At 41.5% G+C, this 26,409-nt stretch overlaps 1 protein-coding gene across 8 annotated transcripts in view; it reads left to right on the top strand.

The window, feature by feature from the left end:
* The window catches only part of LOC101443502 (merlin-like), a 106,830-nt gene that overhangs the window by 7,040 nt on the left and 73,381 nt on the right, over positions 1–26,409 (top strand). For 2 of the 8 annotated variants that reach the window (XM_058285981.2, XM_058285974.2), the window contains exons 2-7: positions 12,884–13,056; positions 13,151–13,293; positions 16,388–16,486; positions 18,455–18,584; positions 22,471–22,596; positions 23,409–23,531. In XM_058285981.2, the coding sequence (XP_058141964.1) occupies positions 18,495–18,584; positions 22,471–22,596; positions 23,409–23,531 (339 nt within the window). In that variant the 5' untranslated portion in view covers positions 12,884–13,056; positions 13,151–13,293; positions 16,388–16,486; positions 18,455–18,494. The remainder of the gene's footprint in view (positions 1–12,883; positions 13,057–13,150; positions 13,294–16,387; positions 16,487–18,454; positions 18,585–22,470; positions 22,597–23,408; positions 23,532–26,409) is intronic. The other 6 variants (XM_058285976.2, XM_058285973.2, XM_058285980.2 and 3 more) reach the window with 6 other exon arrangements.

Below are 26,409 nucleotides of genomic sequence, written 5' to 3'. Positions count from 1 at the left end.
TGTCTTCTACAAGTTTTATAGTTTTGTGTTTTACATTCTCATCTATGATTCATTTTAAGTTATTTTTTGTGAAAGGTATGAAGTGTATGTCTAGATTCCTTTTGGCATGTGGATGTCCAGTTGTATCAGCACGATTTGTTTACAAGACTCTCCTTTCCCCACTGAATTGCCTTTGCTCCTTTGTCAAAGTTCAGTTGACTATATTTGCGTGGGTCTACTTCTAGGCTCTCTTCTGATCTTTACATCTGTTCTTTCGCAAATGCCATGTTTCTTGATTGTTGTAGCTTTATAATAAGTCTTGAAGTTGGGTAGTGTCAGTCCTCTAACTTTATCCTTTTCTTTACAATTGTGCTGGCTATTCTGGTTCTTTTGCCATTCCATATAAACTTTAGAATCAGTTTGTCTATATACACAAAAGAACTTGCTGAAATTTTTATTAGGACTACATTGACTCTACAGATCAAGTTGGGAAGAACTGATAGCAATATTGAGTCATCCTATCTATGAACATGAAATATCTCTTCATTTATTTAAATCTTCTTTGATTCCTTTCTTCAGAGTTTTGTAGTTATCTGCACATAGATCTTGTACATATTTTGTCAGATTTGTATCTAAACATTTCTTCCTTTTTGGTGCTAATGTAAATGGTATTGTCTATTTTATTTCAAATTTCAATTGTTCATTGCTCGTGTATAGGAAAGTAATAGACTTTTGTATATTATCCTGGTATCCAGCAACCTTACTATAATCATTCATAAGTTCCAGGAGTTTTTGTTGTTTCTGTTGTTGTTGATACTTTGGGATTTTCTATATAGATAATCATGTCATTGTGAACAAAAGCAATTTTATTTCTTCCTTCTCAGTCTGTATACCTTCTACTTCCATTTCTTGTCTTACTGCAATAGCTAGGACTTTTAGTACAATGTTAAATAGGAGTGGTGAGATTGTCCCCAGTCTCAGAGATAAAACAGCTAATTTCTCACCGTTATGTATGATGTTAGTTGTAGGCTTTTGGTAAATGGTTTTGTTTTTGTTTTTATCAGGTTGAGTAATTTCTCCTCTATTGCTAGTTTGCTGACAGTTTTTTTTTTTGTTATGATGAATGGGGTGCTGGATTTTTGTCAAATGCTTTTTTCTTTTGGCACCTATTAATATGCTCATTTGGTTTTTCTTTTTTAGCCTGTTGGTGTGATGAATTACTTTAATTGACCCTTTAACTTTCTAAAGGAGATTGGTAGATTTACAGAAAAATCATGAGGAAAATACTGAGTTCTCATATACTGCCCCCTAATTGCCTCCCCCACCCCCCCAGTTTTCCTTATTGTTAATTCTTTGTGGGAAATGAATGTGGCTCAGGTGATAGGGGTTCTGCCTACCATAAGGGAGGTCCCAGGTTCGATCCCTGGGGCCTCCTGGTGAAAAAGAAGAGAAAGCTTGCCGCATGGCAAGCCAGTGCCCACGTAGTGAGCCAGTGCCCACACTGCAAGCCAGTGCCTGTGTGGTGAACTGAGTGTCCATGTGGCAAGCCGAGTGCTCGCATGGTGAGCCAGTGCCCACGCAAGTGAGTCACACAACAAGATGATGGCACAACAAAAGAGAGACAAAGGGGAGAGTCAAGGTGAAGCACAGCAAAAACCAGGAACTGAGGTGGCACAGTGAACAGGGACTTCTCTCCATATCAGAGGTCCCCAGGATCAAATCCCAGTTAATCCTAGAGGAGAAAAAATGAGAAAAAAAGACCAAAAGAGAAACAGATACAGAAATTCACACAGCGAATGGATATAGACAGCAAAAACAGCAGGGTGGGGGTCAGGGGTGGGGAGGGGAAGGGGGGAAATAAATCAATAAATCTTTAAAAAATATTTTGCATTAGTATAGTAACTTTGTTAGAATGAATGAAACAATATATTATTGTCCATCATTTACATTAGGGTTCACTGTTTGTGTTGTACAATCTTATGTGTTTTTTTTTCATTTTTATTCTAGTAACTTACATACAACCTAAAATTTCCCCTTGTAACCACATTCAAATATATAATTCAGTGGTGTTAATTACATTCACAATGTTGTGTTACTATCACACCATCCATTACCAAAACTTTTCTATAATCCCAAATAGGAATTTTTGTACAATTAAGTATTAACTCCCCATTCCCTATATCTCATCCCAGACCCTGGAGTTTCTGACTCCAAGGATTTACTTATTCTAATTATTTTATATCAGTGAAATCATACAATATTTATCATTCTGTGCCTGGCTTATTTTATCTATTATGTGGGAGAAATTCCCACAGGGAAGGGTCTTGCCATGTGACCCTCCAAAGAGAGGTACATGTTTATCAATGTATGTAGGGGCTGAGGCAGGATTGGACTATTTTTTTTGCTGGCATGGATTATGACAGCAACACAACGGTTCTGGAGCTAGCAGCTGTGGTAGCACAGTCTGATCCAGCAGGTGGCTTCCTGATCATGGCAAAAGTATTAGCTCCCTTGGTGACCCAGATACAAGGGTGGTTTTGGGAATAGGTTCTGAAAGCTCAGCCTATGTTTTGATTCTTCTTACCTCCTAATGATTTATCAGCTATTTTTACCCTTATTAAACTCTCTCTGTTTAAAGTAGCTGGAGTGAGTTCTATAATCTGGAAAGAACCCTGATCAATTACAAATCCCTACCACACACCCACAAAAGAAATTCCAGAATGTGCCAAGGTTTGAAATACAAAACCAAAAGATCTGGAATAATCCATGGGAGGATAAAGTAATTTTGGAATAGTGAAGGCCTTTCTAAGTATTCGATAAAACTTAGAAGTTCTAAAAGATTCCAAATACAACACTGTAAAAAGAAAACTTTGTGCCAAAAGAAATTGCTAAGAAGTTAAAATATAATGGCAATATCATTTAGGACAGGACTGGGGGAGAGTGTAAACTACAATGTAAACTATACTCCATGTGGTGCAGCAGTGCTCCAAAATGTATTCATCAAATGCAATGAATGTGCCACAATGATTAAAGAGGTTGTTAATGTAGGAGGAGTGGGGGGGGGAAGTGGAGGGTGGGGTATATGGGAACCTCGTAGTTTTTAATGTAACATTTTTTGTGGTCTCTGTATCTTAAAAAAAAAAGACAAATAAAAAATAAATAATATATATAATGGCAAATGTGGGTGTGGGTGTGGGGATGGAGGGACCACAATTGTAGCAGATGTGACATTTGTCTTGCCTCTTGACCTCCTTCTAAGTTCACCCAAAGCTACAGTCGACTGTCTCATTCAAGCTGACAACATTTCACTCCAAGAACTTGTGTCTTTCTTGCCACTGCCTGAGGTTCTTTTCTGGTTGCTGTGCTCACTCAGTCTGTGTATAGGGCAGCCCAGAAAGGCAGGAATTCCATATCCCTAAGAGTAAGGTCAATTACTGAGGTAATGAGCTGATGGACAAACACCTCAACTACTTCATCCCTTAGTGGGAAAATTCTGAAGTATTTGTAATGGTTTCTCAGAGTTTCCCAAGCAGGATTCAACCTCAATTGTCCACAGAGGTAACCATTCATCAATACTCGTTTTATTGACTTTTCTCCATCTCATTTCTCCATTCTCTTAGTTGGGATACCCTCCCATGTAAATTACTTGTGTCCAACTCCTTATTACAGGGTTTGCCTTGGAGTGAATAAAATTAAAACAGCAACATATATTAGAAATAAAGAGAAAGTTTCTCTTGATTAAAAAATGTCTCTAGATTATAAAAATTTATACAAATCAATAAGAAGTCCAACTGCCCATTAGAAAATTGGGCAAAGGATATGATCAGGAAATGCACACTAAGAGAAATAGAGATGGCTCTTAAATATCAGGAATGAAGATGATTAATCTTATTCACTATTTTTTTTTTTTTTTTTTTTAAAGATTATTTATTTATTTATTTAATTTCCCCCCTTCCCCTGGTTGTCTGTTCTTGGTGTCTATTTGCTGCGTCTTGTTTCTTTGTCCGCTTCTGTTGTCATCAGCGGTACGGGAAGTGTGGGCGGCGCCATTCCTGGGCAGGCTGCTCGTTCTTTTCACGCTGGGCGGCTTTCCTCACGGGCGCACTCCTTGCGCGTGGGGCTCCCCCACGCGGGGGACACTCTTGCGTGGCACGGCACTCCTTGCGCGCATCAGCGCTGCGCATGGCCAGCTCCACACGGGTCAAGGAGGTCCGGGGTTTGAACCGCGGACCTCCCATATGGTAGACGGACGCCCTAACCACTGGGCCAAAGTCCGTTTCCCAATCTTATTCACTATTAACTAGATTGTGATACTACTTAGTACCTATCACTTGGCAAAGAGCAGAATGTTTTATAATACTGTGTTGAAGATGTGGGGAAACAAGTACTCTCATACATTATTTGTGGGTGTTTAAGTGAGTCATTTCCATGGTGGAAAATTTGGAAATATCTATCAAAATTTCAAATACACATATATTTGACTCAATGACTCCACCCCTAGGTGTTTACTCTCACATATACCTATATGTGTGAAAAGACTATATATAGTGCTAGTCATATAGCTTTGCTTATAGTGTTAAATTATTAAAAACATCCTACAAATTAAGAGAAGAAAAGAATGCATAAGAAAAAAAAATAAAAAGAAAAGATAAAAAATCATCCTGAATGTCACCTGTGGCAGGTTTTGGTACGTTCACATATTGGAGCTTTATGCAAACCATTAAAAAGAATGAAGTTGGGGAGCATATGTAGCTCAAGTGTTTGAGTGCCTATTTCCCATGTACAAGGTGTCAGGCTTGATCCCAGGTACCTCCTAAGAAAAAAAAGAAAAAGAAAAAGAATGAAGTAGCTCTATATGTTCTGGTATGAAAGATCTCCAAGATATATTGAAAAATGGACAAAAAAACCCACCCAAAAACAAAGTGCAGAGCAGTGTAAATAGTATCATTAGTGATACACAAATGCATAGGATATATCTGCCTCTGGCCAGAAAAATGGAGGGACTGGAGGACAGGAATAAGGAGATTTTTCACTTTATACACTCTTATAACCTTTGAATTTTGTAACATGTACATGAAATAAAATAAAGGAGTCTGAAGTCACGTAGCTGATAGCTTTTTGGCTGTCTCCTGGATGGACTGTATAAGCAGGAGCAGGTGACTATACGGGAGGGTGTTATATCCATAAATAAACAGGTATATATGAAAAAAAATGAATTAGAGATTTCAAAAGTGATAAAAACAAAACTGTTGATATAAAAAACATAGTAAATAGGCAGGAAGGAAGAATGCAGACAGATAAACAAGAATTGATGACCTGGAAGATCAGACCTAGGAATTCTAGAACTAACAAAAAAAATTGTTAAGAGATAAAAAGTATAAAAGAAAAGGTAAGAACATATAAGATCAATCCAGCAGTTCCAATATCAATCTAAAATGATTTCTAAGAGAGTTTAGAAAGAATGGTAAAAAAGCAACATTTGAAGAAATAATAGCTGGAAATTTTGTAGAACTGGATAAAGATATGAGCTCTCAGATTGAAAGGACTAACAAAGCAGGATAGAAATAGATAAAAAGTTATACCCAAGTGAATATTAGTGAAATTTTAAGGCAGCAAGAAGAAAGAGATATTTTACAAACACCAAGGAGAAAAAAAGCAGATTTCCTACAAAGGTAATTGGTCTAAATAAATCAGTTAGAAGACAGAGATTGTCAGACTGGGTTAAAAAAAATCAAGACCTAAGTATGTGCTGCTTATAAGAAACTGATTGAAGTATAAAGAGATATATAGGGGGAAGCAGACTTGGCTCAATGGATAGAGCATCCGCCTACCACATGGGAGGTCCGTAGTTCAAACCCAGGACCTCCTTGACCCATGTGGAGCTGGCCCACGCGCAGTACTGATGCGCGCAAGGAGTGCCGTGTTATGCAGGGGTGTCCCCCGCATAGGGGAGCCCCACACACAAGGAGTGCGCCCCGTAAGGAGAGCAGCCCAGTGCAAAAGAAAGTCCAGCTTGCCCAGGAGTGGTGCTGCACACACAGAGAACTGATGCAGCAAGATGACGCAACAAAAAGAGACACAGATTCCCAGGCCGCTGACAAGAATAGAAATGGACACAGAAGAACACACAGCGAATAAACACAGAGAGCAGACAACTGTGGGGGGAGGGAAGGGGAGAGAAATTTTTTAAAAAAATCTTAAAAAAAAAAGATGTATAGGGAAGCAGATGTGGGTCAAGTGACAGAGCCTCCACCTACCAAATGGGAGGATGTGGGTTTCAATCCCTGGGGCCTCCTGGTGAAAAAGAAGAAGAGAAAGCGTGCCTGTATGGCGAACCAGTGCCTGCATGGCGAGCCGAGTGCACACGTGGTGAGCCGAACGCCCATGTGGTGAGCCGAGTGCTTGCGTGGTGAACCAGTGCCCTCATGGTGAGCCAGTACCCGCACGGTGAGCTGAATGCCCATGTGGAGAGCCGAGTGCCCACACAGGGAACCAGTGGCCATGCAAGTGAGTCATGTAGCAAGAAGATGACGCAACAAAAGAGAGGCTGACACAACAAAAGAGAAGCAAAGGTGAGAGTCAAGGTGAAGTGCAGCAGAGACCAGGAACTGAGGTGGCACAATTGACAGGGAACCTCTCTCCACATCAGAGGTCCCCAGGATCGATTCCCAGTTAATCCTAGAGGAGAAAAAATGAGAAGAGTAGACCAAAAGAGTAACAGATACAGAAGATCAGACAGTGAATGGACACAGAGAGCAGAAACAGCAGGGTGAGGGTGGGGTGGGGATGGGGATAGAGGCAGGGAAGAAAAAATTATAAAATTGTACAACTATTAAAAAAAAGATATAGGTGAAAAATAAAAGGATAGAAAATGATATGTCATGTAAACCCTAATCAAAGAAAATACTAGAGTAGCTAAATTAATATCAGACAAAGTATACTTCAGAACAAGGAATGCTATCAAGAATAGTACCGTTTTAAAATATCAGCAATTAAGAGTTGGAGACTTCAACACTCCTTTCGCAGTAATTGGTAGAACTATTAGACAGAAAATCAGAAAGAATACATATATATAAACTTATCAACAAGCTTGACCTAATTGACATTTAAAGAATGCTCCAACCAGCATCTGCAGAATATACATTCTTTTCTAATACACATGAAACATTTGCCATTTGCTAGGGTACAATTTAATCTCAGTAAATTTCACACTCATTCAGAGTAGGTTTTCTGATGTCGACCAATTAAATAAGAAACCCAAAATAATACTTTATTTAGAAAATCTGAAAGTATTTGGAAATGAGGCATACAAATCTTTTAAGTAACCCATGGGCCAAATAAGAAATCACAAGAGAAATTAGAATATATTTCAAACTGAATGATAATGAAAACACAATATACCATATTTTGTTTTGGGATGCCCCTAAAGCAGTGCAAGGAGGGAAATGAATAATTTATGATAGCAAAGAAGAAAGAATTAAAGTCAGTGACCTAGTTTCCTTCTTATGAGACCAGAAAGAAGAACAAACTAACTACAAAGAAAGTAGAAGTTAAGAACTAATACAATTAAAAGCTGAAGTCAGTGAAGTAGATATCAAACAACAGAGAAAAATCAGTAAAGTCCAAACTTCTTTGAAAAGAAGAATAAAATTGATAAACCCCTACCAATGCTGATAAAAAGTAGAGAAAAAACACAAATTGTTAGTGTCAGGATTAAAAAGGGAATGCCACTTCAGCACTTGCAGACATTAAAGGGGTAATAAGAAACATTACAGATAGCTTTATGCCAATAAATCAACAGCCTAGTTGAAATTGGAGAAATTCCTTGAAAAAACAAAGCATACCATAACTGACACAAGAAAATTTAGAAAAAAAATTGAATAGCCCTAAATCTATTTAAGAAATTATATTGGTAATTAAAAATCTTCCCACAAAGAAAATTCCAGAGCCAGGTGCCTTCCTTACATGAATTTTTTTTTGAAATTTAAGAAAGAAATAATACCAGTTCTCACAAACTTTTAGAAAATAGAGGTGGAGGGAACATTTCTTAGCTCATTCTATGAGGCCAGCATTGTCAGTTAAAAAAACCAGACAAAGAAATTTATTATAAGAAAATTACAGAACAATAGCCCATACAGACAAAGATGCACAATTCCTTAACACAATATTAGCAAATCAAGTCCCACAATATATCAAAAGGACAATAATATATTATGACAAAGTAGGGTTTATCCCAGGAATGCATTACATTAAAAAAAAACATAAATCAATGCAATTTACCACATTAAGAAATAAATAAGAAATAGCCTTAATAAGTAGAAGGAATAATTTGACAATAAAAATTCCTAAAATAAAAAATAAATAAAATTTTAAAAAGGGGAGCGGCTGTGGCTCAATCAGTTGGGCTCCAATCTATCATATGGGAGGCCTTGGGTTCGCGTCCTGTGGCCTCCTTGTGAGGGCAGGCTCGCCCGCACGCTGTGGAGTGCCACCCGGCCTGCAGGGGCCGCAGAGAGCCGACTCAGCAAGGTGATGCAACAAAAAAAAGGGAGACGAGAAAAACAACACAGAAGAGCGTGCAGTGAATGGACACAGAGAGCAGACAGCAAGCAAGCTGCAGGGGGGAGGAGGAACATAAATAAATAAATACAGACAGAAGAACACACAGTGAATGGACACAGAGAGCAGACAGCATGCCAAAAGCCACAAGGGGGGGATTAAAAAAAAATTCCCAGCATGGGAAGGGAACCTCCACCTAATAAAGAACACATAAAAAAATCTTATAGTGGGTGAATTTGGCAGAAGAAGATGAACATAGCAAAACCAATTGAATTTTAATGTTCTAGCCACAATTGGAAATTTAAATTTAAAAGCCTTCCACTCACATTAGCATAAAAACATAAAATATTTAATAATACATTTAACAAATGATGTACAGGTCGTCACTGAAAAAGTACACAACATTGCTGAAAGAAATGAGAGACCTAAATAAATGAAGAGATTTATGATCTTTCATGAATTGATAAATTCAATATTGTTAAAATATTAACTCTTCCCTCTTTGATCTATAGATTCTACGCAATTTCCAGTCAAAATCCCAGCAGGCACAATGGACTAAAGGAGAATTACTATTATTTCTCTATAGACTTATTGTTATTCTAGCAATGGAAGAATTTGTATCATTGATATAAAGGCAGTGGCCACTGGAGGCTCTGGGAGGGGAGAGAGAACAGAAAATGGGGTCATTTTCGGGACATTGGAATTGTCCTGCATGACAGTGCAATGACGGATACAGGCCATTATATATTTTGTCATGACTTACAAAATTGCATTGGGCAGAGTGTAAACTATAATCCGCGGTTAATAGCAGTGCTCCAATATGTGCTCATCAGTTTTAACAATTGTACCACACTAATGAAGGGTGTTGTTAATGTGGGAAAGTATGGGAGGGGCATATGGGAATCCTCTACATTTTTTATGTAACACTTATGTAATCTAAAGTTTCTTTAAAATAAATAAATAAATTAATTAATTAAAAAAAAATCCCAGTAGACTTTTTCCCCTAAAACTTATATGGAAATGTGAAGGACCTAGAAAAGCCAAAATAATCTTTAAACAGAAATAAGAACAAAACTGAAGGATTTATATAATCTGATTTTAAGACCTGGTATGAAGCCACCATTATCAAGATAGTTACAAGGATAGAGAAGTAGATCAATTGAACAGACTAGAGAGACCAGAAAAAAAATATATTGGTATGTACCAAATAACCCCAAAATTTAGCAGCTTAAAAACAAGCAACATTTATTGTCTCACGTATGCCTCAGGAATTCGGGTGTGGCTTGCCTGGTCCCCCTGGCTCAGGGTGTCTCACAGGTACAGTCAAGTCAGCCAAGGCTGGGTCAGCTGAAGTCTGGACTGGGTGAGGCTCCTCTCCCAGCTCCCTCCCGTGGCTGTCTGCAGGCATCAAGCCCTGGCTGGCTGTTGACTGGCAGGTGGGCCTGTCCCCGGGATGACTCACAACGTGGCAGCCAGTTTCCCTCAGCGCAGGGGAGAGCGGGAAGCAAGAGAGGGTAAAGCCATAGCCTCTGGTAACCTAACCTCAGAAGTGGCATCCAGGGGCCGGGCTGGTCCTCAGCTGGGCTCGTTTGCTCGGCGCGGCAGAATACCAGACACCCCAAACTAGGATAGGAAGGAAAAGAGGATTTAGTCACTGGTGGGAGACCGGAGATGTACAATCTCAAATCAGCCTCCCCAATCTGCAGGCCTCCTAATGTTTTATACCATCGGGAGGCTCATGAATAATTGGGGTGGTGCTTGACATAGGTTCTCTCATTAATAAACATTAAGGGGTTGAACATGGTGGGGTGGGTGCCAAACCAGGGTGTTAAAGGTTACAATCATTATCAGAGTTCAAGATTCTGTGATGGGAAAGTAGAGGTTAGGGCACAAGGTGTTCCATCTGGGTATCAGAGAGGAGGGTGGAGGTGCTATACGTACACAAGGGAGAGGGTTTTTTTGTTTATTTGCTAGGTGTTAAATGTTCATTTTTTTTGTCTTTATTCATGTTTTTAATATTACATTAAAAAAATATGAGGTCCCCATATACCCCCACCCCCCTCACCCCACTCCTCCCCCCATAGCAACATTCTCCTCCATCATAATGAGACATTCATTGCCTTTGGTGAAGACATCTCTGAGCACCGCTACACCTCATGGTCAATGGTCCACACCATAGCCCACACTCTCCCATGTTCCATCCAGTGGGCCATGGGAGGACATATAATGTCCGGTAATTGTACAAAGGAGAGGTTAAGTTTTGTGTAACCACAAGCAGGGATGAGACCTGTTTAGAATGACCATCATAATAGCAGGTCTAGGCGAAATTCAAATGGCTTCAACAATTTCAAATACTAACCTTTTCATAATATAAAGGCGTCTATATAATTCTTAACCCTTTGCAAAAAGGTTCAGCACAATGCCTCAATATTTAAGCTATATGGTTTTTTGTCTAGTACTGCACCGTCCCCTTTGCTTACTGAACCTGTTGGAAGAGAATCACTAGATCCAGCCCACATTCAAAAGGAGGGGATTCTACCAGGGCACGAGCACCAGAAGGCAGCAATCATGCGAGCCATTTCAAGGCTGCCCACCACAATATGTACAGTCCCACTTGATTTTTCCAACAACCCTACCAAGGCCATCCAATGGGGAAAGGAAAGACTTTTCAACAAATGGCTAATGGTGCTGGAACAAATGGATAAACATGGAAAGGATGAAATTTGACTGCTACCTCACATCCTCTACGAAATTTTATTTGAGATGAAGCATAGAGCTAAACATAAATGCTAAAATTATAAAGTTTCTAGAAGAAGAGATAGAATATCTTTATGACTTTGAAGTAGGCAAAGATTTCTTGGAGATGAATCAAAAAGTGAAAAGAGAAAAATAATTGAAAACTGACTTCATCAAAATTAAAAGCTTTGTTTATCAAAAGGCATGTTAAGACAATGAAAAGGTGAACCACAGACTGGTAGAATATGTTCACAATGCACATAAGTGACTACGGACTTCTATCGAGAATACATATCCATATTAAATGTCAATTAGCCTCATTTTAAAAATGGACAGCAGACTTGAAGATGTAGAGCAATAGGAACTTTCATACATTGTTGATGAGAGTGTAACATTGTATACCTATTTTGGAAAAAAATTATTATAGTTTCTTATAAAGTTAAAGCTAGAGATAACTAAGTAATGATAGAAATGCATGATATACCTATGGGATGTAATCAAAATAATACTCAGAAATTTTTAGCTTTAAATGCATTGTAAGAAACCAGGACTCAAAACAGATCACAGCCCAAAACATGATGGCAAAAACTCTTAAACTTTAGAAGAAAACATCAGAGTAAGTTTTTATGATCTTGGGTTAGGCAATGAGTTCTTAGATCCACGAAAAGTACAAACAATTAAAGAAAAAGTCGCTAAATTTGGACTTAGTTGAAAGAAGAACTTTTGCACTTCAAAGGACACAATTAAGAAAGTGAAAAGACAACTCACAGAGTGGGAGAAAATATTTGCAAACAATATATTCAGAATATATCAATAACCCTTACGACTCAATAGTAAAAAAACAACCCAACTTTTTGAATACGCTAAGAAGATACACAAATAGCCAATACGTATGTGGAAAGATGCTCAACACCGTCAATCATTGGGGAAGTGCAAATCAAATGACAATCAGATATTACCTCACAACTCTGAGAATGGCTAAAATAAAAAAGACAATTACAAGTTGGTGAGAATGTGAAGAAATCGAAACCCTCAATCTATAGAGACAGAAAGTAGGTTACTGGTTAACTGGGGCTGTGGGTGGCAAGAGGCATGATGTTTCTTTTTGTGATGATGAATATGTTCTAAAATTACATTGTGGTGATGGTTGCACCCATCTGTAAATATTCTAAAGAATTACACACTTAAAACAGGTGAAGTTTATGGTATGTAAATTATACTTCAAAAAAAGCTGCTAATAATAATAATAAAAGAAACCAAGAAAGACTGATAAGTCACAAAGTCTGCTTGGATTTGAACTCACGATTGCCTGACTCCATGTCCCATGACTTTTCCCGTACAATATACTACCACATGTTTTCGTAGCTCACATTTTATGACTATACCTTTGGTCGAAATTATCTTCTTCACTTAACTTTCTTCTGCTTTTTTAAGCACAAATTCCTGGAATGGAATTGCCGGGAGACTGCGAGTGTCTGCTTTGGAGCCCCTGAATTTCAAAGGATACTTTGTTACCTAATGCCGAGCAGGAAAGCGTTAAAGGGCCTTCAGGTTACCTTGGAAGGCAATTCTTTGATTTGTTGGAACATGCTAATTTGCCTGTTTGTAGGAAATTGAGGGAGCCTGCAGGAGCCACTCGGCAGGAAGCTGCAGGTGGACGTGCGCCGTCAGAAGTGCGGGACTCGAGACCACCTCGGCTTTTTGTCGTGGCGCCCAGGATCTGCTGAGGAGGCATCTGGACTTGAGTTACGGAAGTTCAGCTTTGACGTGTGTGCTGTTAAGGTAAGAAAAGTTCTTTACTTGGATTTTAAGCGAGTTCTGGATGAAAAGTGCTTTCCCGGGCTGCGGGTGAAGAGCAAATGAACCTCCTTTCCAGCTCACCTGCTGCTGTTTGTGGCTGTTTCAAGGAGTTTGTCAGCTTCAAGGAAACAGCGCGTGCGCACCTGCGGCCACGCGCTTATTCTGCAGCTGCCCCCAGAGCTCACCCGGGAGCATGTCCGCGAGTGAGCAGGAGCCTGGGTGAGTGGCCCGACCGACCAGGATTTTCTAGCTCTCACTGTGGATGAGGGTGTGCACAGGTTCCCTTGCCTATGTTTGTGGTTTCTTTAGCTTCTCTGGGCCTCATGTCCCTTTGCAAGTAAAATAAAAATATAAGGGAATGGCCTTTAATAAGTTGCTTTTTTGAGTGGGAAAGCCTTTGCATGAAGATTAATTATGGCATTTTGATACAGAATCCTTGAGGTACAGACTCTTTAATTTTTCAGAACGGGAATGGATATTTGATCTTATTTAGGATGCTTGTTAGCTTTTTCCTCTCTCTCTTTTTTTAAACAAAAGCTTTTTATTTGGGTTATAGTTGGCTATCATCTATAAATGTCTGTGTATTTTGACTGCATTCCTGGGGTTTTCTGTTGACTTACTGTGATGTTGTTTTCCCTCCTCACGCATCCTGGATTTGGGTTTCTAGGATCTGACCACGATAGTGGGTGCAGAGAATCCTGCTCTGAGAAACAGAGGCTTAAAGAGTATTTTAGAACTGGTTCATTTTAGAGGAGAAAGAATTATGGGAATGAGGAGCTCTTGTACTAGGTTGAGTGATCTTTACCCATTACCTAGCAGAGTTTTGACAGTATCAAACTCGGGAGGGCTGTTAGGATGACATTGAAAAGGTTGCACATCACTGAGTCATGCCTGCAAACCCTCAGTTGACTCCCAATCTCTGTTTCATAGGAGACTATTTCTGTTGTGATTTTTGTTTCCAAGAACCTGATATAATCACCAGAGAAAAGTCTTCCATTCCCTCTTCACTGAAGTGGAGACTTTCTTTTCTATTTGGAGGAGAGACCTTATATTAAAATAACAACAGAACAAAGTTTTAAAGAGCGTTCTTCTTTATTTTGTTCTTAATCCTAACTAATTAGCCTCAGGAAGATTGTTGTGGCTCCACCAGTACATGTTCAAACGTACCCGGGCAGGGAGAGTCAGGATGAAAGAAAAGAGAGGGCCCTGCGGCAGGCCGCCACACGCTCCAGCTCTCCCAGTGCAAGTGGACCCGGAAGAGTTTCACAGTCGGTCCCAATAAAGGGTGAATTAGCTGTCTTCAAAGCCATCGAGTATTGGTTTGTGTTAAAAGCATCATCCTATTAGCACAAGCCAGGAATTTGGAATTTCAGCCAGAGATGGGCAAGACTGGGAGACCGAAGGGTCAATAATTCTAGGCTCATGCTTCTACTTTATTTTAGTCAAGAAATACTTTTTTTGTGTGTGTGTATCTGTTATATGCCAGACACTGTTCCAGGTGTGAAAAATTCAGCAGAAGGCCAAAGTCATTCTTCTCATGGAATTTTAGTGTGAGTGGAGTAGGTTTATGATAATAAATAGTATGCCAGGTGGTGACAAGTGGGATGAAAATAAAGTAGTGTGAGGGATAGAGGGGTTCTGGAGAATCGTGCAGGTAGGGGAGTCAAGGAAGGCCTCTCTTAGGCCATTTGAGCAGAAGCCTGAAGGAAATGAGAAAGCAAGACTTGTATCAGGAGGAGGAACATTCCATGCAGAGAGAATAGTAGGTACAAAGGCCCTGAGCTGGAGAGTGCTCGTGATTTCAAGAGGTAGCAAGAAGGTCACCGTGACTGGGCAGAGAGGAGCTGAGAGAGTGACGGGAGAGGAGGGAGAGAAGCAAGTAGCCGTGAGTTCCTCTTCTTTCAGTTAGGTAGGGTGGTAATAACCATGAACAGCTTCATTTGTTGGACTTCCTTCAAAGGAAAATGTCCAAACCATTGATCTTTTTCCTCTGAGCAATTTAGAGTTGATAATGTCATGACATCACATTCCCCTTATCTTCTTTTTCTTTTATTGCTATAATTCACCATTTTAAGGTGTGCATTTCAGTCGCTTTTCATATATTCACAGATTGTACAACTATCACCACAATCATTTTTAGAACATTTTCATCACTGTAAAAAGAAAAAAAACTTGCCCAACAGCATTTCTTCCTAGTTCCTGTCTCTCTCTGTCCCTTCTTGACAACCACTAATCTACTTTCTGTCACTACAGAGTTACCTTCTCTGGACATTTCATATAAAGAGAGTCATGTAATATGTGGCCTCTTGTGTCTGCGTAACATTTTCAAGATTCATCCATATTGTAACAGTACTTCATTCCTTTTTTACGGCTGAATAATATTCCATTGTATGAATATACCACATTTTGTTTACCCATTCGTCAGTTGTTAGACATTTGGGTTGTTCTCACTTTTTAGCTATTATATGCATGTATAAGTTTTTGTATGGACAGATCATGAGGGACTTCTGGCTTGAGTAACAGGGTGGATGGTGATATACTGAGATTGGGAAGCCCCTTGCCTACATTTTAAGTGGGTTTTGACTGCCTTGTTCTCTAAGCAACTCTGCTCTTAACAGATTACTCCTTCCCTTATTGTCACGCCTTTCTCTGTTACTTTTTGCTGCAGTTATTTTGTCTGCCTATATTAGTTAGGATTGCATTTGGTTTTGAAAAATAGGGGAAAAAAGGGGGTGGTGGTGGAATACCACAGGCTTAACCAAAATAGGTATTTGTTTCTCTCCTACATGCAATAGTGTGAAAATGGTTCAGGGTGGGTGTGATGTGTTATGGTGTGGGGGACCCAGGATCCTTTTATCTTGTTCTTCCACCAGGTTATCTTCCCTTCCCAAGCAAGCAGAGAGCTCCAGCTACATTCTAGTTAAAAAGATGAAAGGGTGGAGAGGAGGGGCTTAGGCAGGAAAACAGAAACCACTTTAGATATTTCAAACAGAAGGAATTTGACAGAGGAAATTGTTTACCAGGTGACAAAAATGCCAACCAGGGTATAACGAGGCTAAGCCTGAAGTTTAGCAAAAGCAGGAAGCTGCTGCCATTGATAGAGTTAGTGGGACATGGTGAAGTCCTGATATTACCAGAATTCAGTGACTGGGGCATCTGTGGGGGCTGGACACATGGCGGAGGCTACCAGATGTCGGGACAGAAGCAAGAATCGTGGACAATCTCAGCTGCTGATGGAGATGCTTCTTGAACCAGAAAAGGGAGGACAAATACCTTGGCTTTTTCTCTCCTCTCCTCTTCCAATCTTCCACAGGTACCTCCCATGGGCCGGATCTGCTTGGAAGCCAGAGGGTAAGGGCGTCTGAGAAGTATGACTCCCTGTGATACGGAGAAATCGACAAAAAGGTGGGAGGTAAATCAGAGAAGAAATGGGCAAGTGACCACATAGGGATGAGCAGGCACCCCTCCCCCACCCCACCCCTCACCCTTAAGGGTGTTCTCAGCAGTTGCACATTCTACCTTCTCTTAGGTCCCATTGTCCAGGGCTTGGCCTCATGGCAGTACCTGGCTTTAAGGGAGGTTGGGAAATGTGGCCTTTATTCCAGGGAGCATGGGTCTAACTAAAAATTGGGGTTCTATTAATACAGAGGTAGGAAAGGACATCGATATTGTGCCATCTACCCTGATTGCTCAGAGGCAGCAGGTTGGGGTACAACTAGCTGTGCATCCATTGACCCTAAGCCATGTGCCCACCTTTAGAAGTTACTGTATTAATAATCCCTAACTCAAAAAAGTTATTGTAAAAAGTTGTGGAATTGTTTGCACATATTTGTTAAATTAATAAAGAATGCAGAGAATCAAGTGGTAGACTCACGGCTTTTCTTCCTTGAGAAGTTATAGCAGAGCGACACAAAGCTTCCAGGTAACCCTAATATATTCAAAGGAGAAACAGAAAAAAGAACCAGTGATCATAGAAAAATTAGAGCATCAATTATGGAGTATAAATTGTATCCTTTTGAACTAATCCTTTGTATCATGAGTTATATGATGCTTTTCTCTGAAGGGGTTGCATGATGAGCCAAAGTCAGTGGGAGACTCAGGAACATGGCTTTTTGAGGCAAGATAAAGGCGAAACCAACATGCTTTGCCCGCAGTTTGGACCCTGAAGAGCTGAAGGGACATTGGTGACAGAGGTGGGGGTGGGTGTGATTTGGAGAGGGCCCCAGGTTATCCTGAGAAGGGCAAGGGCTTTGGGAAGTTTTGCAGAAAGATTGCAGGAGATGAGTAGAGTTGATTCTGAAAACTTTTATCACCTGTTTAGTCTGACTTATTGAAGCACGTTCATGGTTAGCCTCTGGCTCTGACCTAGACACAGCACCAAATAACAGAAAGAGCATTTGCCCAGTGGCTGTGCCTCGAGGCTGCCCATCGCCGTGCACTGTGCTGGGTACTTGGAGCACAGGGAGGCATAGCATGTATTTCTTTTCTTGTGGTGCTCACTGTTAAGTCAGGGAGACAGAGATGCTAAAGGACAGCCCAGACACCGTATGGTCAGTGCTAAAATAGAGATAAGCCCAGAGCACAGAGGAGGGTTGCCCACCCCAGCCTGAAGGAAGAGGAAAGGGAAACAACTGGACAAGAAGAGGTTTCAGGAGGGGACACAGAGCATATGCTGAAGCATGCGGGGGGAGGGGCCCAGAGCAGGTGCTTCTTGGCTTTTCTATCACATTGTGATGTCCTCTCCTTCCTCTTCCAGTTTCTAGCTTCTCATGGCTTTTCTTTCTGTGGCCTTCTCTATAAGGCCTCCAGTAATGAGATTAAGACCCATCCTGATTCAGGTGGGCCACACTTTAATTTGAAGTAACGTCATCAAAAGATCTATCTACATTGAGTATATACCCACAGGCCTGGATTAAAATTAAGAACATGTTTATCTGGGGTCCATAACTCCAAGCCACCAAACGAGGTAATAAAGATAATAAGATCTGAAGAGTTTTCGTTGGATTTAAAACAATGGTGACATGGGCAGAAGAGTGTTAATAGAGTAAGGGCAGAAGGCGGGTTGCAAAGGTGGGGTGGGGAGGGGAAGGGAGGAAGTGAAGGTGAGGCATGCCTGGAGTTGGGGAGATCAGGAATGGGGGTGATGAGATTGCTCCTCAGCTGCCTCAGCTATAAAATGGGTCCCTTCCTATCATTCTATTTATTTAGGAGAAATAAATAAAAAAGGATTTGTATGTATAAAGCAGAGATTTGTTCATTTTTTATCCAAAAGAGGTGTTTGGAGGACTATTTTCTCTTTTCTTTTTCATTTACTATACTTCAGAAGCAACTTCCCAGTCTGAGACTCTAAGGCTCTTTGCTCTGTCTTGATCCACATTAGGTGAAGCTGATTCATCAACTGGCAGGATATTATCTCTAAAATGTCCATCAAGGGACTGAGGAAAAGACCACCAAAGGCCTTCCCAGTCTTGGTGTCCACGCTGGAAGCTGAGATGGAGTTCAGCTGTGAGGTGAGAACTGTAGTGCTCTTACCTATTCTGCCAAGCCTGGATTCTCTCACTTAAGGAGAAGGAATCTTGACCCCAAACAATGAATTTTCCATAGAAAATATTTTTATGCTTCAGGAAGCAGGGGTTGGGTGAGTGGAAAGAAGAAAGAATATTGCTTGATATTGTGAGAGATGAATACAATTAAGCATTTTTTCTCCTCTTCATTTCATTAACTACGAGACTTTGATTAAATCATTAAAAAAATATATTGCTTGAGTTTTCTCTATCGTTATTAACCAGTACAGCCAAATAGTATTTCGTTCACTGCTGAAATCCTTGATGACTGCTCCTCATTGCAACAGAGGCCGTATGGCTCTCAAAGCCTAAAATATTTACTAGAGCCCTTTACAGAAAAAGTTTGCCAGCCCCTGGGCTAGGGAGGAATTTAGAGAATAGATGAGCAACACTAAGGCAATAGGACCAGTTTTGGGGTAAGAGGAGTGCAGGTTGCCATGGGGACTCAAATGAGGCGAGGCTGGTGGTATGCAGGAAGAGGCGCCATCCTGTACACATGTGTCTGAGATTTCACACTGATGAGACGGGCTCCCAGCCCAGCCTTGGGTCCATTCTGGAGAAGCCAGTGTCTGTCCCAGTGGTCCTGAGTGGTGAGTAGGAGATAGTCGAGGGGAAGGGCATGGCAAAGACTTCAAGGCAGAGGGCCATGCCTGGACAAATGCCTGGATGCTAGGGGCTACGGAGACTTCAGGGTTTGGCTAATGATTTGCTGTGGTCAGGAAGTCCCATGGGGGTGGGGTCTGGCGATCATTGGCAGGTCACTAAGGGTCTTGAAAGCTCTGCTCAGGAATTCAGGCTTTATCCTCTAGGAATGAGGAGATGCTTATGCAAGGAATGACAAGAGCATACTTGCAGTGAGGAGAGTGGATTGGATCTCCTGGCAAGGAGACCAGTGGGAAGGTCATTGCCATAGTGCATGTGCGTGGCAATGGTGATGTCAGCTAATATGGGGGCAGTAGGGGTGTGGAGAAGTGGAGGTGAAATTGACAGAATCTGTCCATTGACTGGATTTGGGGCTTCGGGGTAGAGGAAAGAATTAAGGATGGCTATCTTGGTTCTGACTTGGTCAACTGGACAGCTGTGAGGTCCTTTCCCTGATCCCTGGAATGCTAGAGAGGATGGGTCCAAGGAGGTGGATGGAGATGTTGAATCTGAGTTGTTTATGACATCCAAATTGGGTCACCTACTGAGCAAATGCAGTTACAGATATGGAGCTCAATGGAGAGATAAGGACTAGGAGTTTTCATTTGGGAGTCATCAGCCCCTGGACTGCCTAGAAAAATAATGAAAAGAGAGGAAAAAAAATCCAAGACTATCATCCAGAGATAGGATAATATTATGGCATGGGCTAAGGAAGAAGAATGTAGAAAATTAGCTAGGCAGGTAGAAGAAAAATCAGAAGAATGTGGCATCCCAGCAGAGGGTGTTTCTGGGAGGAAGGAGGGATCAGTTTTACCAGTTGCTGCTGGTATGTTGAAGAAAAGGACTGAAAAGCATCCCTGGGATTTAGCATGGGGAAGGGACCATTCCATCAGAGTGGTGGGGGCAGAGGCCAGGGAGCAGTGCGTTGAGGTATGAGAAGAGAAAAGCAATGGGAAGAGTAAGAAGGAACCACGAGAAGCTTGGCTGGAAAAGGAGGCGTGAGAGGCCAGCTACTGCAGGAGACCTGAGGTCCCAAATGAGAGAGGCCGCAACGTGAAGCCTTCTGGTTGCTGGTGCTCCTTAAAAGAGCGGTCGTGTTCAGTGTCTCCACTTGATTGTCCCCGATTCCCTTTGTGCTTTCTCTCCATTGAGATTTGTCAGTGATGATTTTCCATTATGCCAAACCCAGCAGTCACTTCTCAAACCTCAACAGACTCCACCATTTTGCATTTGGACGCATTCCTCTCCTCTTCCTTTTTAAACATTTTATTGTGGTAGCACATATATAGCACAGTATATCCTTTTCTAACCATTTTTAGTGCACATTAAGTATACTGAAAATGTATTTGAAGTGTATTAAATACATTCACAATGTTGTGCTACCATCACCACCATCTATTACCAAGACTTTCTAGACCCCAAACAGAAACTCTGTGCCCATTAAGCACTAAGTCCCCATTCTCCCTTCTCCTGCCCCTGGTAACTGCTAATCTACTTTCTGTCTCTCTGCATTTGCTACATTCTCCTTGAAACACCTGCTTTGTGGGGTTCCCAGGACACCACACTCTCCTGGCTTTCCTCCTACCTTATTGGAAGCCCCTTTTGAAAATCCTCTGTAGGTCCCTCTTTCTTTGTCTTCTGTACCTGTGGAGTTCTCCGGGCTGAGTCTTCAACCCTTTTTTCTTCTCTATTTACACATCAATGATCTCTTATGTAAGGTAGTTTTATGCTGACCCATGACTTTTAAAAAATCTATTTTTTTTAGCTCAGACTCATCTGAACCCGACCCTAATAGTCTGCTGCCTTTCCCACATTTCCATGGGGTTATCTAACTAAACATCTCACACCTATATGCCCAGAACAAAACTCTTGGTTAGTCCACTCCCCGGATATGCCACTCCCTGTCGTCCCCTCCTCGCCTCAGTAAATGGCATCACCATCCACCTGGTTGCTCAGGTGGAACATGCCCGATAACCAGCTTTGATTTATCTCTTCCCCTCATACCCTACAGCTAATCCCTCAGCAAGTCCTATTGTTTCACTCCCCCGAAGATCCCAGATCAGACCTCACCAGTTCCACTGCCATCACTTCCACCCTGGCCTGGTTTAGGCATTGCTCTGCACCAGGATGTCTGCTCTGGCCTCCTAAACAGCTTTCCCAGGAACTATTACCTGTTCCTCATGGTTTACTGACTTCACAAGGGCAGGAAGGAGCCTTTTAAAACGTGAATCTGATCATGCCGTCTTCTTGTTCAAAACCCTCCGATAGCTGCCCATCTCGCTTGGGGTGGTTCTCCCAGCTCTCCACGAGCTCGGCCTGATTTGCCACGCCTCCCTCTCTGAAGGCGTTTCCTGCTTGTCTCTCATGCCCGTCCAACCGCACGGGGCCTTCTTACCATTCCCTGAAGTTGCCGCACCTCAGGGCCTTTGCACAGCTAGTTCCTCTGCCTGGGATGCTCCTGCTTAGGCCATGACATGATTTGATTCTTTCCTGCCTTTCGATTTCTCTTAAATGTCTCCTTTTCAGAGAGGTGACCGTCACACTCTGTTTCCCTGCTTTATTTTTTTTCATAGCAGTTAGCACTATTGTAGAATTTATCTATTTATTTACGTGATTAGTACCCCCACTTAGAAAGCTCCTTTGGGGCAAAGATTTTTGCTTGTCTTGTCCACCACAGTGTCGCCAGTGCCTAGAACAGCCCCGACACATAGGAGGAGCTCAGTAAAGGTTCAATGAGCAGGTCGGGTATGGGCTTCTCCCTTCTCTTAAACCACTCTCCTCGTCCACTCTGAGCATGCCTTGAGCTTTGTTTTGGGTGAAGGGCTTGCCATGTGCTGTGCTGAGTGCCTGTAACTAAGATTCAGTCTGGGCTGAGATTCAGTCTGATGGCTTGCTCCAGGCTGTCTGTCTGTCCCCGGGAGCTCAGGTAAGTAGGAGTCAGGGGAGGAACAGCTGCCACGGCTCTCAGCCTAGGAGTCAGCACTTGTACAAAGTAGCATTTCTGGGCCCCAGCGGTCACGAGTCTTTCCAGTGAGGGTCCAAGGGCATGCTGTACCTGGGCCCGGGCCACCCACCTGCTGAGGCATCGACAGGTGTATAAATGCTTACACCGTGAACTCAGAAGGGCGCGGAGTGACAGAATGTCCTCTGGACTCTGGGGGCCTGAGTCATATCCTCTTTTTTGATACAGGTGAAGTGGAAAGGGAAGGATTTGTTTGATCTCGTGTGCCGCACTCTCGGGCTCCGGGAGACCTGGTTCTTTGGTTTGCAGTATGTTGTCAAAGGGATGAGTGCCTGGCTCAAGATGGACAAAAAGGTGAGGACTCCTGCAAGCACCCAGGCTCTGATTTGGAAAAGCCACCTAAGAAATGTCTTGCTGAGCATACATTGCAACATAATTTATCTGCAGGTTGAAAAGTTCTGTATTTTTTTTTTTTAATCTTGCTTGTGAATTCATAATATGTATGACGTTTATGTTGGGCTGAAAATTCTGATCCTTGGGGCCTTTAAAAAGATGTTCTAGGGAAACGGACTTTGGCCCAGTGGTTAGGGCATCCGTCTACCATATGGGAGGTCCGCGGTTCAAACCCCGGGCCTCCTTGACCCGTGTGAGCTGGCCATGCGCAGTGCTGATACGCGCAAGGAGTGCCCTGCCACGCAGGGGTGTCCCCCGCGTGGGGGAGCCCCACGCGCAAGGAGTGCGCCCGTGAGGAGAGCCGCCCAGCGTGAAAAGAAAGTGCAGCCTGCCCAGGAATGGTGCCGCCCACACTTCCCGTGCCACTGACGACAACAGAAGCGGACAAAGAAACAAGACGCAGCAAATAGACACCAAGAACAGACAACCAGGGGAGGGGGGGAAATTAAATAAATAAATAAATCTTAAAAGAAAAAATTTTTCTAATATATAAAATCCTTTTGGCTATCAAGGAAAGATCTACATTATATGCTCAGCAACTTTAAGTGAAATATCTGAGTTTCTCATATTTGTCCGAAGTAAACCCACGTGGTTGAATTATTTATGCACATTAAATTATTACTCATTTATCAAAAATAAAATATTTCTATTTGTGATATTGAAAGCTATAACTACTCCCTGATTTTCTGTTATATTTTCTACCTCGGATACAGGTTTCAGAGCATGATTTTCCCAAGGACGAACCCATGAAATTTCACTTTTTGGCCAGATTTTACCCAGAAAAGGTGGAAGAAGAGCTTCTTCAGGAAATAACTCAACATCTATTTTTTCTCCAGGTCAGAGCTTCATACAATTTATGTTCTATCTTGAGACACGGTATCTTCTGTTCTATTTCCTCTTTGCTGACTTTGAGATGCACTTCCTAAGTCTATTATGTCCATCTGCTTACCCATCTGTTTACGAGTCATGTGCACATCTGGCCAGCCCTGCTTCGAGAGAGGGACTGGTTTATTGCACATGCGTGAAAGTGCATCATTGATCTAAATAGGGCATACCTATGACTCAGTGTTTGAAGAACATTCCTGGGACCTATTATTGGGTCTGGAAATCAATTTAGTGGGTCAGTCTTAAAAAAAGAAAAAGTATAGAATAGGAAATATCAGTTAGGCAAACTACAAAGCGAAGTATCATTTTATTTTACTTTAAGGTTATTTACTGTTCTTTCCCTATGTGTATACTCACAATGTAAAGTGTATTTCTTAATATGGGCCATGGTAAAATTTGTTTTATGCATATATGACTAGAGTAATACTAATGTTTGTGTGAGGTGCACTTTAAAAATTATATTGTTCTATTTCATTTTCATTTTTATATGCTGGTCAAGGCCCACTGAACTGATTTCATCATCCACACAACTGTGGCCCCTTCCAGTTTGGAAGCAGTGATCTGGAAGGTTGGCCTAGACTATTATATTATTTCCCTATTGCTGCATAACCAATGATGACAAACAGTGACAATACAACTCCTATTTATTAGCTCAGACCTGTAGGTCACATGTTCAAGTGGGCTCAGATGAGTTCTCTGCTTAGGGTCTTAGAATGGGTTGGCCAGGATGTGTTCGTATCTGGTGGTTCTTGGCAAGAATATACTTCTGTGTTCATTCAAGTTATTGGCAGAATTCAGTTCCTTAAAGTCGTAGGACTGATGTTCCCATTTTCTTCCTGTCTGTTAGCCAGGTTCTCTATCATCTCCTGGAGGCTTCTCTTTGGACTTGCTTGTGTTCCCTTCTGTCTTAAAAGCCAGTGATACCATGTTGGGAAGCTGACTTGGAACCAGTGGTTAGGGTGTCCGTCTACCACATGGGAGGTTCCTGGTTCAAACCCTGGGCCTCCTTGACCCGTGTGGAGCTGGCCATGCGCAGTGCTGATGCGTGCAAGGAGTGCCGTGCCACGCAGGGTTGTCCCCACGTAGGGGAGCCCCACGTACAAGGCATGCGCCCCATAAGGAGAGCCGCCCAGTGTGAAAGAAAGTACAGCCTGCCCAAGAATGGCGCCGCACACATGTAGAAGCCAGCACTCAACCACTAAGTGACACCAACTTCCCTGAGTTGGTTTTTTCATTTGTTTTGCTTGTTGTTTTTGTTTTTTCAGGAGGCACTGGGAACTGAACCCAGTACCTCTTATGTGGGAGGCAGGTACTCAATGGCTTGAGCCACATCTGCTCCCTTTTTCTAGTTTCTTAGGGTAGAGGTTTATATTATTGGTTTGACCTATTATTCTATTCTAATAAAATAATTTACTATTATCACTTTTCCTCTAAGTACAGATGCATACCACAAATGTACTATTTTTAAGATTTATTTTATTTATTTATTTCTCCCCAACCCCTCATTGTTTTGCACTTGCGGTGTCTGTTCATCTTCCTTGTTTCTTTGGGAGGAACTGAACCTGGACCTCCAATGTGGGAGGGAGGTGCCTAATCACTTGAGCCATCTCTGTTCCTTAATTTGTTGTGTCTGTCATTATGTTTTTCTTTTTGTGTCTCTTGTTACATCATCTTGTTGCATCAGCTTGCTGTGCCTGCCCATCATGCAAGCTTGCTGTCTTCTTTAGGAGGCACTGGGAACTGAACTAGGGATTTCCCATGTGGTAGGCAGGGGCTCAATTGCTTGAGCCACATCTGTTTCCCCCACAAATGTATTTTAAATTGAATTTAGCTCACACTATTTCCTAATTTACTTTAATACTTTATTTTTGCTTGATGGGTTATTTGGAAGAGTGGTATGTAATTTCCAAGTATGTGGAGATTTCTCATTTTTGTTATTGATTTTTAGCCTAATTCTATTATGATCCTTGGATATATACTATATGATTTAAAATTATTTAATATCTGCTAAGGTTTGTTTTATGGTCCAGGATATGGTGTACCTTAGTGAATGTTCCATGTGAACTTGAAAACAATGTATATTCTACTGTGGTTGTATTTAGGGTTCTATAAATGTAATTAGATCCAATTTGTTGATGATAATGTTCAGGTCTATATTCTTGCTGTTTTTTTTTTAAAGATTTATTTTATTTATTTCTCCCCATCCCCTCATTGTTTGCACTTGCTGTGTCTGTTTGTCTTCCTTGTTTCTTTAGGGAGGCATCAGGAATTGAACCCAGGACCCCGATGTCAGAGGGAGGTGCCTAATTGCTTGAGCCACCTCCATTCCCTGCACTGTTGTGTCTCTCATTATGTTTTTCTTCTTATGTCTCTTAGTACATCATCTTGTTGTGTCAGCTTGCTGCACCTGCCCATTGCATCAACTTGCTATTTGTTTGTCTTCTTAGGAGGTACTGGGAACCTCTGCTCCCTGTTTTGTTGTGTCTCTCATGTTTTTTGTTTTCTTGTATCTCTTGTTGCATCCTCTTGTTATATCAGCCTGCCATGCCTGCCCATCATGCCAGCTCGATGTCTTCTTTAGGAGGCACCAGGAACCAAACCATGGACCTCCCATGTGGTAGGCAGGATCTCAATTGCCTGAACCACATCTGCTTCCCTCTTGCTGATTTTTTGCCTAATAATCCTATCAATTACTAAGAGAAGAGGGTTGAAGTCTCTAATTATAATTGTGGAATTCTCTACTTGTCTTTTCAGTTTTGTCAGGTTTTACTTTATGTATTTTGAAGCAGATTGGAATAACTAAAGATCCAGATTTTAAGCTGGAAGGCC

This window comes from Dasypus novemcinctus, chromosome 23 (assembly GCF_030445035.2).
Source record: "Dasypus novemcinctus isolate mDasNov1 chromosome 23, mDasNov1.1.hap2, whole genome shotgun sequence".
Lineage (NCBI taxonomy): Eukaryota > Metazoa > Chordata > Mammalia > Cingulata > Dasypodidae > Dasypus > Dasypus novemcinctus.
This window is presented reverse-complemented; position numbering and strand designations above follow the sequence as displayed.